At 57.7% G+C, this 17837-nt stretch overlaps 1 protein-coding gene across 4 annotated transcripts in view; it reads right to left on the reverse strand.

Moving 5' to 3' along the window:
* Window positions 1-17837, reverse strand: part of WIZ (WIZ zinc finger) — a 55204-nt gene that overhangs the window by 20223 nt on the left and 17144 nt on the right. For 3 of the 4 annotated variants that reach the window (XM_053968259.1, XM_053968261.1, XM_053968258.1), the window contains exons 3-5: window positions 11122-11182; window positions 7662-9925; window positions 5101-5760 (exon numbers count right to left, since the gene is read on the reverse strand). In XM_053968259.1, the coding sequence (XP_053824234.1) occupies window positions 5101-5760; window positions 7662-9925; window positions 11122-11182 (2985 nt within the window). The remainder of the gene's footprint in view (window positions 1-5100; window positions 5761-7661; window positions 9926-11121; window positions 11183-17837) is intronic. The other variant, XM_053968260.1, reaches the window with a different exon arrangement.

Here is a 17837-nt window from a genome sequence, read left to right on the forward strand (position 1 = left end):
CCTGGGGCTCTCAGTGACATGGCTGGGGACATCCCAGTGACAGAGCTGGGGACATCCTGGGGCTCTTGGGGACACCCTGGGAGCCCCTCGGTGACAGAGCTGGGGACACGCCGGGGCTCCAGTGGCAAGGCTGGGGACATCCCAGTGACAGGGCTGGGGACACCCTGGGGTTCTCAGTGACAGGGCTGGGGACATCCCAGTGACAGAGCTGGGGACATGCCAGTGACAGCGCTGGGGACACCCCAGTGACAGAACTGGGGACACCCCGGTGACAGGGCTGGGGACATCCCAGTGACAGAGCTGGGGACATCCCAGTGACAGAACTGGGGACATCCCAGTGACAGGGCTGGGGACATCCCAGTGACAGAGCTGGGGACATCCCGGTGACAGGGCTGGGGACACCCCGGTGACAGAGCTGGGGACATGCCAGGGCTCTCAGGGACACCCCGGGAGCCGCTCGGTGACAGGGGTGGTGACACCTCGGTGACAGCGCTGGGGACATCCCAGGGACTGGCGTGGGGACACTCCAGAGCTCTCAGGGCCACCCTGGGGCTCTCGGTGACCGGCCTGGGGACACTCCGGGGCTCCCGGTGACAATGCTGGGGACATCCCAGGGCTCCTGGTGACAGGGCTGGGGACATCCCAGTGATGGGGCTGGGGACATCCCAGTGATGGGGCTGGGGACACCCCAGTGACAGAGCTGGGGACATCCCAGTGACAGAGCTGGGGACACCCTGGGGTTCTCAGTGACAGGGCTGGGGACATCCCAGTGACAGAACTGGGGACATGCAAGTGACAGGGCTGGGGACACCCCAGTGATGGGGATGGGGACATCCCGGTGACAGGGATGGGGACATCCCAGTGATGGAGCTGGGGACATCCCAGTGACAGAACTGGGGACACCCCGGTGACAGAGCTGGGGACACCCCGGTGACAGCGCTGGGGACATCCCAGTGACAGGGCTGGGGACACCCCGGTGACAGAGCTGGGGACAGCCCAGTGACAGCGCTGGGGACACCCCGGGGCTCTCAGGGACACCCCGGGAGCTGCTCGGTGACAGGGGTGGTGACACCTCGGTGACAGCGCTGGGGACATTCCAGGGACTGGCGTGGGGACACTCCAGAGCTCTCAGGGCCACCCTGGGGCTCCCGGTGACCGGCCTGGGGACATCCCAGGGCTCTCGGTGACAGGGGTGGAGACACCCTGGTGACAGAACTTGGGACATCCCGGGGCTCTCGGTGACCGGCCCGGGGACACCCCGGGGCTCTCGGTGACAGAACTTGGGACATCCCGGGGCTCTCGGTGACCGGCCAGGGGACATCCCGGGGCTCTCAGGGCCACCCGGGGCTCTCGGTGACCGGCCAGGGGACATCCCGGGGCTCTCGGTGACCGGCCAGGGGACATCCCGGCGCTCCCGGGACCGGCCTGGGGACACCCCGGAGCCCTCGGGACCGGCCTGGGGACACCCGGAGCCCTCGGGACCGGCCTGGCCGCCCCGGGCCGCCCCCGCCTCCCCGGGCCGGGCTGCCCGACCCGAGCCGGGCTGTCCGACCCGAGCGCCCCCCGGCTCGGCGGCCCCGGGCCCGTCCCGGGAGCGCATCCCGGGGGTCCCGCGGGGACAAAGCGGGGCCGGGGCCGGGACAAAGGAGGGCGGCGGCTCCTCGGCCGCGGCCTCCCGGAGCCCCGCGGGGCTCTCCCGCCGCCCTCCCCCGAGCCGCGGCCCGGCCGGAGCGGGGCGGAACCGTGAGGGGAGACGGGGGCGGGTGAGGGAGGGGTGGTGGAGGGGGGGGGGGGCGCGGGTGGGCCCGGGCGCGGCGGGGCGGGGCCGGCGGGGGGGAAAGGGGCGCTCACCCGGCTCGGGCGCGGCCGGGGGCTCGGGGTCGCCGTCCCCGCCGCGGTCGCGGTCGCGGGGCCGCGGCGCCGCCGCCGCTTTGGTGACTTTGGGCGGCGGGGAGGCGGCGGCCGAGGCCGAGGTGGAGGCCGCCATCTTGGGCACGGCGCACGCGGGGCGCCCGCCAGGCCGCCGGGCCGAGCGCCGAGAGCGGCGCGGAGCGAGCGGCCAGGGGAGAGCGGCCGAGCGCCGAGCGGGGAGTTCGGGGAGGGATTCGGGAATTTTGGGGGGGGGAAATTTGGGGAGGAATTGCGGAATTTGGGGGGGAAAAGGGAAATTTGGGGAGGAATTGCGGAATTTGGGGGGAAAAGGGAAATTTGGGGAGGAATTGCGGAATTTGGGGGGAATTTGGGGAGGAATTGCGGAATTTGGGGGGAATTTGGGGAGGAATTGCGGAATTTGGGGGGATTTGGGGGAAAAAGGGAAATTTGGGGAGGAATTGTGGAATTTGGGGGGAATTTGGGGGGCAAAAAGGGAAATTTGGGGAGGAATTGCGGAATTTGGGGGGAAAAAAGGGAAATTTGGGGAGGAATTGCGGAATTTGGGGGGAAAAAGGGAAATTTGGGGAGGAATTGCGGAATTTGGGGGGAAAAAGGGAAATTTGGGGAGGAATTGCAGAATTTGGGGGAATTTTGGGGAAAAAGAGAAATTTGCAGAAATTTGGGAATTCTGGGGAGAAACTGGGGGATTCTGGGGGGAATTTCTTTTGGAAATCGGGGAATTTGGGGGGGGAAAGGGGAATTTGGGGAGAATTTGGGTCATTTTGGGGGAAAAAAAGAAGAATTTGGGGGATTTAGGGAGGAAATTGGGGGATTTGGAAGGGGGAAAGGGGGAATTTGGGGGGGATTTGGAGAATTTTGGGATGAAATGAGGGAATTTGGGGGGTTTGGAGGGAAATAGAGCAAATTTGGGGGGGAAGGGGGATTTTTTGGGGGGGAATTTGGGTATGGGAATTGGAAATACCCCAGATCTTGTGGATTTGGAAGTAAAATGTTCTGGATTTCCAATGGCAAATCCCCAAAATCCCAAATGGATCCCAAAACCTCCCAAAACCAGCGAATTTACCCCAAAAAAAACCTCCAAAATCCAACACCAAAAACTTATCCCGAAATCCAAACCCCTAAAACACCAAATTTATCCCAAAAAATCTCCAAAATCCAAAGCCCTGAGGACACCAAGCTCCTCCTCCAGCCCCAAAATCTTAAATTTATCTCAAAACCCCCAAAACCACCAAATTTATCCCAAAAATTCCCCAAAATGCAACGCCAAAAACTGATCCCAAAACCCAAACCCCAAATGGATCCCAAAAACCCCCAAATCACGAAATTTATCCCAAAAAATCCCCAAAATCTGACACCAAAAACTCATCCCAAAACCCAAATGGATCCCAAAAACCCCAAAAGCACCAAATTGATCCCAAAAAATCCCCAAAATCTGATGTCAAAGACTCATCCCAAAACCCAAACCCCAAATGGATTCCCAAAAAATCCCCAAAAGCACCAAATTGATCCCAAAAAATCCCCAAAATCCAATGACAAAGACTCATCCCAAAACTCAAACCCAAAAAGGATCCCAAAAACCTCAAAACCACCAAATTTATCCCAAAAAGTCCCCAAAATTTGACGCCAAAAACTGATCCCAAAACCCAAACCCCAAATGGATCCCAAAAACCACCAAAACCCCCAAACTGATCCCAAAAAAATCCCCAAAATGCAACGCCAAAAACTCAAACCAAAACCCAAACCCCGAATGGATCCCAAAAACCCCAAAAGCACCAAATTTATCCCAAAAAGTCCCCAAAATGCAATGACAAAAACTCATCCCAATATCCAAACCCCCAAATCAATCCCCAAACCCCAAATGGATCCCAAACCCCCAAATGGATCCCAGAAATGCCCAAATGGATCCCAAAAACCCCAAAAGCACCAAATTTATCCCAAAAAATCCCCAAAGTCCGACACCAAAAACTCATCCCAAAACCCAAATGGATCCCAAAAACCCCAAAAGCACCAAATTGATCCCAAAAAGTCCCCAAAATCTGATGTCAAAGACTCATCCCAAAACCCAAACCCCAAATGGATTCCCAAAAAATCCCCAAAAGCACCAAATTGATCCCAAAAAATCCCCAAAATCCAATGACAAAGACTCATCCCAAAACTCAAACCCAAAAAGGATCCCAAAAACCTCAAAACCACCAAATTTATCCCAAAAAGTCCCCAAAATTTGACGCCAAAAACTGATCCCAAAATCCAAACCCCAAATGGATCCCAAAAACCCCCAAATGGTCCCAGCCCCCCCGGAATTCCCGATTTTCCCCGTTTTTGGGGTCGCTCACCGTCCCTGTAGGGCTGCAGAACTTCATCCCCCCAGGGCGGCGCCAACGGCGCCGATTTCGGCAGCTCCCAAAAACCCAAGCCCCAAATGGATCCCAAAAACCCCAAAACCCCCAAACTCCCACCCCGATCTCCATCCTGGGCTGATCCCAGAGAATTCCAGGCCCTTTTCCAACAAAAATCCCCAAAATCTGATGTCAAAAACTGATCCCAAAACCCAAACCCCGAATGGATCCCAAAAACCACCAAAACCCCCAAATTGATCCCAAAAAGTCCCCAAAATCTGACACCAAAAACTGATCCCAAAATCCAAACCCCGAATGGATCCCAAAAACCACCAAAAGCACCAAATTGATCCCAAAAAAATCCCCAAAATGCAATGACAAAAACTCATCCCAAAACCAAACCCAAAAAGGATCCCAAAAACCTCAAAACCCCCAAATTTATCCCAAAAAATCCCCAAAATCTGACACCAAAAACTGATCCCAAAATCCAAACCCAGAATGGATCCCAAAAACCACCAAAACCCTCAAATTGATCCCAAAAAAATCCCCAAAATCTGACACCAAAAACTCATCCCAAAACCCAAACCCCGAATGGATCCCAAAAACCACCAAAACCCCCAAATTGATCCCAAAAAATCCCCAAAATCTGACACCAAAAACTGATCCCAAAACCCAAACCCCAAATGGATCCCAAAAACCACCAAAACCCCCAAATTTATCCCAAAAAATCCCCAAAATACAACGCCAAAAACTCATCCCAATATCCAAACCCCCAAATCAATCCCCAAACCCCCAAATGGATCCCCAAACCCCCAAAAGGATCCCAGCCCCCCCGGAATTCCCGATTTTCCCCGTTTTTGGGGTCGCTCACCGTCCCTGTAGGGCTGCAGAACTTCATCTCCCCAGGGCGGCGCCAACGGCGCCGATTTCGGCAGCTCCCGGTGCAGATCCCGGTGCAGATCCCAGTGGAGATCCCGGTGATGATCCAGGTGCAGATCCTGCTGGAGGTCCCGGTGATCCGGGTGGAGATCCCGCTGGAAATCCCGCTGGAGATCCGGGTGGAGGTCGCGGTGGAGATCCCGTTGGAAATCGTGGTGATCCCGCTGGAGATCCGCGTGGAGATCCCGCTGGAAATCCCGCTGGAAATCGTGGTGATCCCGCTGGAGATCGCGCTGGAGATCCGGGTGGAGGTCGCGGTGGAAATCGTGGAGATCCCGCTGGAGATCCGGGTGGAAATCCCGTTGGAAATCGTGGTGATCCCGCTGGAGATCCGCGTGGAGGTCGCGCTGGAGGTCGCGGTGGTCGCGGCCGGGGGAGGGCCCCATGGCGCGCAGCAGCGCCGGGTGCTCGGGGGCGGTGGCCAGGAGCTCCTTGAGGATGTGGATGGGGGACACGGTGAGCTCCCAGTTGGTGATGCCGAAATCGCGCAGGTGGGCGCGGGCGTGGCTCGACAGCCCCGCCCGCGTGTCGAAGCCCGCGCCGCAGAACTCGCAGCGCATCAGGCTGAACGTGCCCGGGTCAAAGTTGGCCACTGGAAAGAGGGACACGTGGTCAGTGGTGGGACCAGGGCCACCAGAAACCACCCCAGGACCACCAAAAACCAACAAGAACCAAAAAAACCCAACCAGGACCACAAAAAAACAACAAGAACCCAAAAAAAACCCAACCAGGACCACAAAAAACAACAAGAACCCAAAAATACCCTACCAGGACCACAAAAAACCAACAAGAACTCAGAAAAAACCCAACCAGGACCACAAAAAACCAACAAGAACCCAAAAAAACCCAACCAAGACCACCAAAAACCAACAAGAACCCAAAAAAACCCAACCAGGACCACCAAAAACCAGCAAGAACCCAAAAAAACCCTACCAGGACCACAAAAAACCAACAAGAACCCAAAAAAACCCAACCAAGACCACCAAAAAACAACAAGAACCCAAAAAAAACCCAACCAGGACCACAAAAAACCAACAAGAACCCAAAAAAACCCAACCAAGACCACCAAAAAACAACAAGAACCCAAAAAAACCCAACCAGGACCACCAAAAACCAGCAAGAACCCAAAAAAACTCAACCAGGACCACCAAAAAACAACAAGAACCCAAAAAAAACCCAACCAGGACCACAAAAAAAACAACAAGAACCCAAAAAAACCCAACTAGGACCACCAAAAACCAACAAGAACCCAAAAAAGCTCAACCAGGACCACCAAAAACCAACAAGAACCCAAAAAAACCCAACCAGGACCACCAAAAACCAACAAGAACCCAAAAAAACCCAACCAGGACCACCAAAAACCAACAAGAACCCAAAAAAACCCAACCAGGACCACCAAAAACCAACAAGAACCCAAAAAAACTCAACCAGGACCACCAAAAACCAACAAGAACCCAAAAATCCACCAAGATCCACCCCATGAGGCTGAACGTGCCCGGGGCGAAGTTGGCCACTGGAAAGAGGGACACGTGGTCAGTGATGGGACCAGGGCCACCAAAAATGCACCAGGACCACCAAAAAAACCCCAAAATCCACCTCTGGTCAGCTGTCCAGGTGGGTTTGTAGCCATGAGGGCCACCAAGACCTGTGGTCAGACGCCCAGGTGGGTTTGTAGCCATGAGGGCCACCAAGACCTGTGGTCAGACGCCCAGGTGGGTTTGTAGCCATGAGGGCCACCAAGACCTGTGGTCAGCTGTCCAGGTGGGTTTGTAGCCACCATGGCCACCAAGACCTGTGGTCAGACGCCCAGGTGGGTTTGTAGCCATGAGGGCCACCAAGACCTGTGGTCAGACGTCCAGGTGGGTTTGTAGCCACCATGGCCACCAAGACCTGTGGTCAGACGTCCAGGTGGGTTTGTAGCCACAAGGGCCACCAAGACCTGTGGTCAGACGCCCAGGTGGGTTTGTAGCCATGAGGGCCACCAAGACCTGTGGTCAGACGCCCAGGTGGGTTTGTAGCCATGAGGGCCACCAAGACCTGTGGTCAGACGCCCAGGTGGGTTTGTAGCCATGAGGGCCACCAAGACCTGTGGTCAGCTGTCCAGGTGGGTTTGTAGCCATGAGGGCCACCAAGACCTGTGGTCAGACGTCCAGGTGGGTTTGTAGCCATGAGGGCCACCAAGACCTGTGGTCAGCTGTCCAGGTGGGTTTGTAGCCATGAGGGCCACCAAGACCTGTGGTCAGCTGTCCAGGTGGGTTTGTGGCCACCATGGCCACCAAGACCTGTGGTCAGACGTCCAGGTGGGTTTGTAGCCATGAGGGCCACCAAGACCTGTGGTCAGACGCCCAGGTGGGTTTGTAGCCACCATGGCCACCAAGACCTGTGGGTTTGCAGCCCCCCAAACCCCACAGCCCACGCCGCAGGTCCCCGAGGCCGGGCGGGAGCAGAAGACCTCCCCGCTGGAGCGCCGGCGAGCAGGAATTTGGTACAAACTACCTTTTTTCTTCTTCTTCTGGAAGGAGAACTTCTGCTCGATGGCCTTGACCTCCTCGGCCGAGATGAAGTGCCGCACGTTGTAGCTGACGCCGACGCGGTTGAGGTGGCCGCGCACGTGGTTGGCCAGGCCGATGCCGTTGTGGAAGCGGTCGGGGCAGTAGGGGCACTTCCTCTCCTCGTTCTTCAGCATGGTGGCCTCCGAGTCCAGGAGGTCCTCGAGCTCCAGGGGACCCTCCAGGGGCGCGTCCAGCAGCAGAACGTCCAAGGGCAGCGGTTCCTCCAGCAGGAAATCCCGCGGCGGGAGAAGCTTCCTCTTGAGGGGCTTCCCCCGCGGCCTCTTGCCGGCCCTGGCGTGGGCGCTCATCTCCTCCAGGACCACCACGGGCACCGTCATCCTCAGCTGGTGCCGCTGCTGCTCCGAGGCCACCGCCGGGTCCGTGCTCCTCAGGATGGCGCCGAATGTCCTCTTGAGGTCCAGCGCGGCCTGAGGGACGGCGACGGCGATGGCGGCCCGGCCGTCCCCCGGCTCCGTCTCCTCCTCGGCGCCGGCCGGCGCCCGGCCGTGCCGCGGCTCCTCCGGCCCCGCGGGGTGGCCGCGGAGCTCGTCCCCGTCCCCTTCCAGCTGTTGGGTGGCCGCTCTCTTCCTCAGCTGCTGCAGGGCCGAGTGGGAGTAGGCTTTGGACGAGGAGAACCCGGCAAAGCCCAAACTTTGGTGCGGCGCGGAATACGGCGCCGCCTTCCTGGCGTGGTGGAATCCCTGCGGCTCCTTCTTGCCAGCCCCGTCGCTCCTGTGGTGGCCCACGCCGAAGGCGGCCGGGGCGGGCTCGTAGAGGGACGGACCTTCCCGGCACGGGGGCGGGAAGAGCCGCTCCGAAAAGCCCTTTTCGGTTTTGCCGAAAACCTCGGCGTCGGCGAAGCGGGCGGGCCGGGCGGGGCTGTAGGAATCGCGGCTGGTGCCGGGCTGGTTGGCGTCGTCCTCGAAGCTCTCGGGCTGCCAGGAGAAGTGGGAGTGGGCGTACCTCAGGTGCTCCTTGAGGACGCGCTCGTCGGGCGCCGGGAAGCCGCAGAGGACGCAGGCGCTCGGCGCTTTGCCGGGCGGCGCCGCCGGCAGCTCGTCGGCGTGGAAGGGTTTGTAGAGGCCGTGCCCGGCGCCGTCGCGGAGCTCTCCGAAGAGGCCGGCGCTCCTGTTGGCGTGCTCCTTCCTCTCCTTGACGTGCATCTTGGCGTGCTGCACGAAGATCTTGGAGGAGTTGGTGCCGAAGACGCACTTGGGGCACTGCAGCCGCGCCTCGCGGCCCTCGTCCGGGAACTCGTTCAGCTTCTGGATCTCCTCGATGATCTTCTCCCGTGACTCCTGGTGCAGCCTCCTGTGCCGCTCCAGCGCCGCCGGGTCGGCGAAGGCCCAGCCGCACTCGCCGCAGCAGAAGCGGAGGCGGCCGGCCGTCGCGTCGGCGCCGCGCTCGGCGCCGCGGCTGTGCTGCGGCATGTGCTCCAGCAGGTGCTCCTTGCGGCGGAAGTAGATGCTGCACTCGATGCAGGTGAAGACGCCGGGCTCGTCCTCCTGCTCCGGCGCCTCGTCCTTGCGCGGCTCCTCCAGCAGCACGCCGCACGCGTACGGCCGCACCTCCGCCGCCGCCGCGCCGCACGGCGCCGGCTCCGGCGGCAGCCGCTCCACCGAGTCCTCGGCGTTCACCGTCCACGACTGCTTCCCCACCGCGTCCAGCTTCGGCAGCGCCCACTCGGGCGCGGCCGCGGAGCCCGGCTCGGCCGCGTCCGGCTCGGCCGCCGGCGCTCTCCGCCGGCAGCTCTCCGAGGCTTTGGCTTTGGCTCTGCGCGACGCCGGCGCCGCTTCCCGGCCGGCCGGAGCGCGGAAGGCCGAGCCGGCCGAGCCGGCCGCTCCGTCCGGCGCCGGCCGGAGGTCCTGGAAGGACGGGCTGGGGCTCCTGGAGATCCACTCCAACCTCTGGACGCCGGCGCGGCCCCGCCCGTCCGCGTGCTTTGGTTCCTTTTGGGGGTATCGTTCCTCGGCGGCGGCCGGGCGAGCCTCAGGAGATCCCGGCGCCGCGGCGCCGCCGGCGTCCGGCTCGTCCCGGTCGCCGTCCGGCGGTCGGACGGCGGCGACCGCGCGCGGCTCCGGGGAGTCGCCGGGGCCGGGCCGCCGCTCTAAAGTGCTTTCGTCCGTGCCTTCGGCCGGGCGCGCGCCCCAGGGCAGCGGCCGGAACAGCGCCCGCGGGAACGCCGGCCGCTCCTCGGCCGCCGGCCTGCAAGGGAATTTTGGGGTGAAAAGCTGGGCTTCGGGAAAACACCGGCGTCTGCTGGGAGCGCTGCTCGAGGATTTGTGGGGGATTCCCAAAAACGTGGGAGGGGAACAAATCCATCCCTTCCCAAAATTGTGGGAGGGGAACAAATCCATCCCTTCCCAAAATTGTGGGAGAGGAATAAATCCATCCCTTCCCTCCCTGCCGTGGCTGGAGGAGCCCTGGGAATTCCAGCTGCTCCTCGTTTGTGGGGCTGGGAGGGAATTTTGGGGTGAAAAGCGGGGGTTTGGGAAAACACAACCAGGATGTCCCCAGGGGAACTGGGATGGATCCAAAGGGAACTGGGATCATTCCAGGGGAACTGGGATGGCTCCAGGGGGAACTGGGATCACTCCAGGGTGAACTGGGATCACTCCAGGGTTAACTGGGATCATTCCAGGGTTAACTGGGATGGCCTGAGGTGAACTGGGATCACTCCAGGGTGAACTGGGACGGCCTGGAAGGAACTGGGATCGCTCCAGGGGGAACTGGGACGGCCTGGGAGGAACTGGGATCGCTCCAGGGGGAACTGGGACGGCCTGGGAGGAACTGGGATCACTCCAGGGTGAACTGGGACGGCCTGGGAGGAACTGGGATCACTCCAGGGGAACTGGGACGGCCTGAGGTGAACTGGGATGGCCTGAGGTGAACTGGGATGACTCCAGGGGGAACTGGGATGGCCTGAGGTGAACTGGGATCACTCCAAAGGGAACTGGGATGGCCTGAGGTGAACTGGGATCGCTCCAGGGTGAACTGGGATAGCCTGAGGTGAACTGGGATCGCTCCAGGGGGAACTGGGATCGCTCCAGGGTGAACTGGGATGGCCTGAGGTGAACTGGGATCACTCCAGGGTGAACTGGGATGGCCTGAGGTGAACTGGGATCACTCCAGGGGGAACTGGGATCGCTCCAGGGTGAACTGGGATGACTCCAGAGGGAACTGGGATGGCCTGAGGTGAACTGGGATAGCCTGAGGTGAACTGGGATCGCTCCAGGGTGAACTGGGATGGCCTGAGGTGAACTGGGATGACTCCAGGGTGAACTGGGATCATTCCAGGGTTAACTGGGATGGCCTGAGGTGAACTGGGATCGCTCCAGGGTGAACTGGGATGGCCTGGGAGCCCCTGGCCGCTCCGGCTGCTCCGTCCCTCGGGAACTCACCCCAGCTGTGTCCGGTGAGCCGCGGCCGGGACGGCTCCGGAGAGGGCGGGGTCGGGCTCATCTGGAAAACACGGAGAGCACCGGGGTCAGCAGGGCCGGGCCGGGATTCCCGGGAAAGGCGCGGCCCCGGGGGAGCCGGCGGCGCTCCCAGAGCTTCTCCCGGCACGCCCGAGCCCGGATTAGCGCCGGATTTCCCAGCCTGGCTCGGCGAGGGCTCAGCGCCGGCAGCGGCATCCGAGGGATGATCCGTCCTAAGCGGTTTAACGGGAAAGCTGCCGGAGAGCCCCGGCACGGAGCCTCGTTCCCAAAATCCCGGTGCCACGTTCCCAAAATCCCCGCTCCATGTTCCCAAAATCCCCACCCCATATTCCCAAAATCCCGGTTCCACATCCCCAAAATCCCCATTCCACATTCCCAAAATCCCTGCTCCACGTTCCCAAAATCCCAGTTCCACATTCCCAAAATCCCCGCTCCACATTCCCAAAATCCCTGCTCCACGTTCCCAAAATCCCCGCTCCACGTTCCCAAAATCCCGGTTCCACATTCCCAAAATTCCCGCTCCACATTCCCAAAATCCCGGTTCCACATTCCCAAAATCCCCGCTCCACGTTCCCAAAATCCCCGCTCCACATTCCCAAAATTCCCGCTCCACATTCCCAAAATCCTGGTTCTACATTCCCAAAATCCCAGTTCCACATTGCCAAGATCCCTGTTCTGTGATCCCATTTTCCCAGAGAGGTGGCCGGGATGGAGCCAAAAAAAATGGGGAACAACCCCAACATTCCCAAAATCCCAAAGATTAACCCCAATTCTCCCAAAATTCCAGAGTTTAACCTCAACATTCCCAAAATCCTGGACTTTAACCCTAACATTTCAAAAATCCCAGAGTTTAACCCCAATTGACCCAAAATCACAAAGATTAACCCCAATTCTCCCAAAATCCCGGAGTTTAACCCCAACATTCCCAAAATCCCAGAGTTTAACCCCAAGTGACCCAAAATCCCAGAGTTTGACCCCAACATTCCCAAAATCCCAGAGTTTAACCCCAACATTCCCAAAATCCCAGATTTTAACCCCAATTCTCCCAAAATCCCAGAGTTTAACCCCAACATTCCCAAAATCCCAGATTTTAACCCCAATTCTCCCAAAATCCCGGAGTTTAACCCCGACGTGGTTTTTTGGGATGGTTTCCATCAAAATCCCGGATGGGGACTTGGGTCAGACCAAAATTGATTCCTGAGAACCCAAAATGGCGGAAGTTGGGCGGGAATTTGTGACTCGACTTCCCCGAGCGATCCGAGGGCTTCCCAAATCCCTCCAAACCGAACGACGTCACCCAAAATTCTGTCCCAGGGCCGGGAGAGCGGTTGGGTGGCCACCAACCAACTCAACCCAACCCAACCCAACCCAACTCAACAAAAACAAACCCAAACCAACTCAATCAAAACCAACCCAACTCAACCCAACCCAACTCAACCCAACCCAACCCAACCCAACCCAACCCAACCCAAACCAACTCAACCAAACCCAACCCAACCCAACTCAACCCAACCCAAACCAATCCAACCCAACTCAACAAAAACAAACCCAAACCAACTCAATCAAAACCAACTCAACCCAACCCAACCCAAACCAACCCAACTCAACAAAAACAAACCCAAACCAACTCAATCAAAACCAACCCAACCCAACCCAACCCAACTCAACCCAATCCAATCCAACCCAACCCAACCCAACTCAACCCAACCCAAACCAATCCAATCCAACCCAACCCAATCCAACCCAACTCAACCCAACCCAACCCAATCCAACCCAACCCAGCTCAACCCAACCCAATCCAACCCAACTCAACCCAACCCAACCCAAACCAATCCAACCCAACCCAGCTCAACCCAACCCAATCCAACCCAACTCAACCCAACCCAACGAAAACAAAACCAACCCAACTCAATGAAAATTAACCCAAACGTACTCAACCCAACCCAACCAAACCCAGCCCAACGAAAATGAACCCAACCCAACTCAACCCAACCCAACTCAGTGAAAACAAAGCCAAACCAACTCAACCAAAACCAGTGCAACTCAACCAAACCCAACCAAACCAAACCAAACCAAACCAAATCCAACTCAATAAAATTCATCTCAACCAAACCCAACTCAACCCAACCCAACCCAAACCAAACCAAATCCAACTCAATAAAATTCAACCCAATCCAACCCAACTCAATTCAAACCAAACCCAACCCAACCACAGGGATTCCTGCCACGGACGGCGCGGATTTGGGGTCGTTACCAGCACCATGAGGAATTCCATGATGGAAATTTTCAGCCATGGAATAATTAAGGTTGGAAAAGAAGAATCCGGAACGGTCACGGTTGGAAGAGACCTCCAAGATCAAGCCCAGCCCTCACCTGGTCACCCAGAACCATGAGATGCCCAAAAATTGGGAGTTTCCAGTCCCCGGCACCGTCGGAGCCGTTTGACTCCCCAGAATCCCTCTGGAAACGTGGAGAAGTGGGAATTCCATTCTCCACATCCCCTCCCGGCCCCAAACCCATCCAACGGCCCCAAATTTGGCTCTTCCAGCTCCAAGGAGCACCCAGGGCGGGTCCAACCCAACCGTTGGGCAGGCAAAGGCGCCCGGGGTTGGTAATCCCGACATTCCCGGGGAACGAGCGTGACGGACGGAGAAAAACACGGAAATTCCACAAAAAAGGGGCAAATGGAGGTTCCTCCCTCTCCAATCCACCCGAAATAAATTCCCACGGAAAGCTGGGATTGACCCAGATCCACGGGATTGTCCTGGAACGTCCCCAGCGGAGACACGGAGCCATGGAGATATGGTGACGTCATGGAATCAATCCCAAATGAGCTTTGGGATGTCCTCATCGGAGAGGATCCATGGGAGATCTGGTGACATCACGGAATGATCCCAAATGAGCCCTGCAATGTCCCCGCTGGAGCACTGGGATGAGGTGGATCCATGGAAGATCTGGTGACATCACGGAATGATCCCAAATAAACCCCAAAATGTCCCCGTTGGAGAGGATCCACAGAAGATCTGGTGGTGACATCACGGAATCGATCCCAAACGAGCTCTGGAACATCTCCATTGGAGAGGATCCATGGGAGATCTGGTGATGTCATGGAATCAATCCCAAATAAACCAATCCCAAATAAACCCCAAAATGTCCCCATTGGAGCAGATCCATGGGAGATCTGGTGACATCATGGAAGGATCCCAAATAATCCCCAAAATGTCCCCATCAGAGAGGACCCATGGAAGATCTGGTGACATCATGGAATCAATCCCAAATAAACCCCAAAATGTCCCCATTGGAGAGGACCCACAGAAGATCTGGTGGTGACATCACAGAATTGATCCCAAACGAGCTCTGGAACGTCTCCATTGGAGAGGATCCATGGGAGATCTGGTGACATCACGGAATGATCCCAAATAAACCCCAAAATGTCCCCATCGGAGAGGACCCATGGAAGATCTGGTGGTGACATCACGGAATTGATCCCAAATCAGCCCCAGAGTGTCCCCGTTGGAGAGGATCCACAGAAGATCTGGTGGTGACATCACGGAATTGATCCCAAATGAGCTCTGGAATGTCCCCACTGGCGCACTGGGATGAGGCGGATCCACGGAAGATCTGGTGACATCATGGAAGGACCCCAAATAAACCCCAAAATGTCCCCATCGGAGAGGATCCACAGAAGATCTGGTGACATCACAGAATGATCCCAAATAAACCCCAAAATGTCCCCATCGGAGAGGATCCACAGAAGATCTGGTGACATCACGGAATCGATCCCAAACGAGCTCTGGAATGTTCCCGTGACGATCCCTGCCGGCCAAAGCCGCTCCAAGCCTCCCGAGCTCCGATTTTGGAGGAAATCCATGGAAAAAGGGAGGAGGTTCCTCATCCCAACGCTCACCAGGGGCTGGAAAAATCCCTCCGGGGCCGAATCCAACCCCGATGGCATCCAGGCCTCATCTCCCTTCGACATTCCCGGGGTAACACGGCCCTTCCAGGACCTCCCAGGTGCCACAGATTCCCCAGAAACGACCCAAAAACTCCGATGGATTCGTCCCTCCCGAACTTCTCCCGGCTCCTGTTCCCGGGAACAGCTGCTCCGCTGCTTTTCCAAGAAAAGAGGCCCAGCCTGGGGCCGGCTCCAGGAGAGGCCGGGCCGGCTGCGGAGGAGCGGCCGCGCCCTTTCCGCCGTAGCTGGAAAACGTTCCCAGGAAAATTTGGGATGTCCCCAAAGGGGTTTGGAGGCCCCTCGGGACCGACCCGATCCGGAGGAGGAGGAGGAGAAACATCTCGGGAGGGAGAAATCCGGAGGGACGAGGGAGATCCGAGGATGTGGGAGATTCCACGGAGGGGGAATGATGTCCCGACCCCGCCCCAGATCCCAGGAAAGATCCGGGAAAAAATCCGGAGAAGTTCTGGATGGGGGCGGGAGGGCAGGGGAGGGGGATGGGTGCCCGAGAATTCCAGGGGAATCCCGGGAATCCGGAGGGATGGGAATCTCGTCAGCTCAGGGATCACATGGGAGCCGTGAGTCAGCGAAAAACAAACGTCAAAAATCCCTGGAAAGCTCCAAAATCAGGGAAAAAATCAAATCCGGCCGTGGTTTGGCACCTGCAGGTCCCGGGGAAAAAGCAGCAGAGCCGGAAAAGCTGGAAAAGCTCCTGGAAAAGCTCCTGGAAAAATTCCAGCAGTGCCAACGAGGCGGGAAATCCCCCAAAATGAGGAATTCCATCCCAAAAATGAGGGGGAGGATTCCCAGCGGGAATGTTTGCCTTGGCACCGGCCCCAGGAGCCGCAGCTTGCAGCGCTGCCGGAGTTTTCCGAGGGTTTTCCGAGGGTTTTGGGGCTGCTCCGGGTGGGATGGGGGAGCTCCAGGGAAAGCTTTTCCCACGGGAAGAAGGGAGACGTTGGTGGGAGGAGAGCCAGGGTCGGGATGGAGGGGCCAGGAGCTCTCCTGGGATCCAGCGTGGGATCCAAAATTTCAGGACACGATCCCGAGCTCCAGGACAGGATCCTGGGAATCAGGACACAGTCCTGAATTTCAGGACACGATCCCGAGCTCCAGCTCAAGATCCCAAACTCCAGGACAGGATCCCAAACTCCAGGACAGGATCTCAAACTCCAGGACAGGATCTCAAACTCCAGGATGGGATCCTGGCATCCAAGATGTGATCCAAAATTTAAGGACATAATCCCGAGCTGCAGGACACGATCCCAAACTCCAGGACAGGATCCCAAACTCCAGGATGTGATCCCAAACTCCAGGATGTGATCCCAAACTCCAGGATGTGATCCCAAACTCCAGGGCGTGATCCCAAACTCCAGGATGTGATCCCAAACTCCAGGATGTGATCCCAAACTCCAGGACACGACCCCAAACTCCAGGATGTGATCCCAAACTCCAGGATGTGATCCCAAACTCCAGGGCGTGACCCCAAACTCCAGGGCGTGATCCCAAACTCCAGGATGTGATCCCAAACTCCAGGGCGTGATCCCAAACTCCAGGATGTGATCCCAAACTCCAGGATGTGATCCCAAACTCCAGGATGTGATCCCAAACTCCAGGGAGTGATCCCAAACTCCAGGGCGTGATCCCAAACTCCAGGATGTGATCCCAAACTCCAGGATGTGATCCCAAACTCCAGGGCGTGATCCCAAACTCCAGGATGTGATCCCAAACTCCAGGGCGTGATCCCGAGCTCCAGGACACGACCCCAAACTCCAGGACAGGATCCCAAACTCCAAGATGTGATCCCAAACTCCAGGACAGGATCCCAAACTCCAGGATGTGATCCCAAACTCCAGGATGTGATCCCAAACTCCAGGACAGGATCCCAAACTCCAAGATGTGATCCCAAACTCCAGGACAGGATCCCAAACTCCAGGATGTGATCCCAAACTCCAGGGAGTGATCCCAAACTCCAGGGCGTGATCCCAAACTCCAGGATGTGATCCCAAACTCCAGGATGTGATCCCAAACTCCAGGATGTGATCCCAAACTCCAGGGCGTGATCCCAAACTCCAGGATGTGATCCCAAACTCCAGGATGTGATCCCAAACTCCAGGAGTGATCCCAAACTCCAGGGCGTGATCCCAAACTCCAGGATGTGATCCCAAACTCCAGGATGTGATCCCAAACTCCAGGGCGTGATCCCAAACTCCAGGATGTGATCCCAAACTCCAGGGCGTGATCCCGAGCTCCAGGACACGACCCCAAACTCCAGGACAGGATCCCAAACTCCAAGATGTGATCCCAAACTCCAGGACAGGATCCCAAACTCCAGGATGTGATCCCAAACTCCAGGATGTGATCCCAAACTCCAGGACAGGATCCCAAACTCCAAGATGTGATCCCAAACTCCAGGACAGGATCCCAAACTCCAGGATGTGATCCCAAACTCCAGGATGTGATCCCAAACTCCAGGGCGTGACCCCAAACTCCAGGGCGTGATCCCAAACTCCAGGATGTGATCCCAAACTCCAGGGAGTGATCCCAAACTCCAGGGCGTGATCCCAAGCTCCAGGACACGACCCCAAACTCCAGGACAGGATCCCAAACTCCAGGATGTGATCCCAAACTCCAGGGCGTGATCCCGAGCTCCAGGATGTGATCCCAAACTCCAGGACAGGATCCCAAACTCCAGGATGTGATCCCAAACTCCAGGGCGTGA

This window comes from Vidua chalybeata, chromosome 33 (genome assembly GCF_026979565.1).
Source record: "Vidua chalybeata isolate OUT-0048 chromosome 33, bVidCha1 merged haplotype, whole genome shotgun sequence".
Taxonomy (NCBI): Eukaryota; Metazoa; Chordata; class Aves; order Passeriformes; family Viduidae; genus Vidua; species Vidua chalybeata.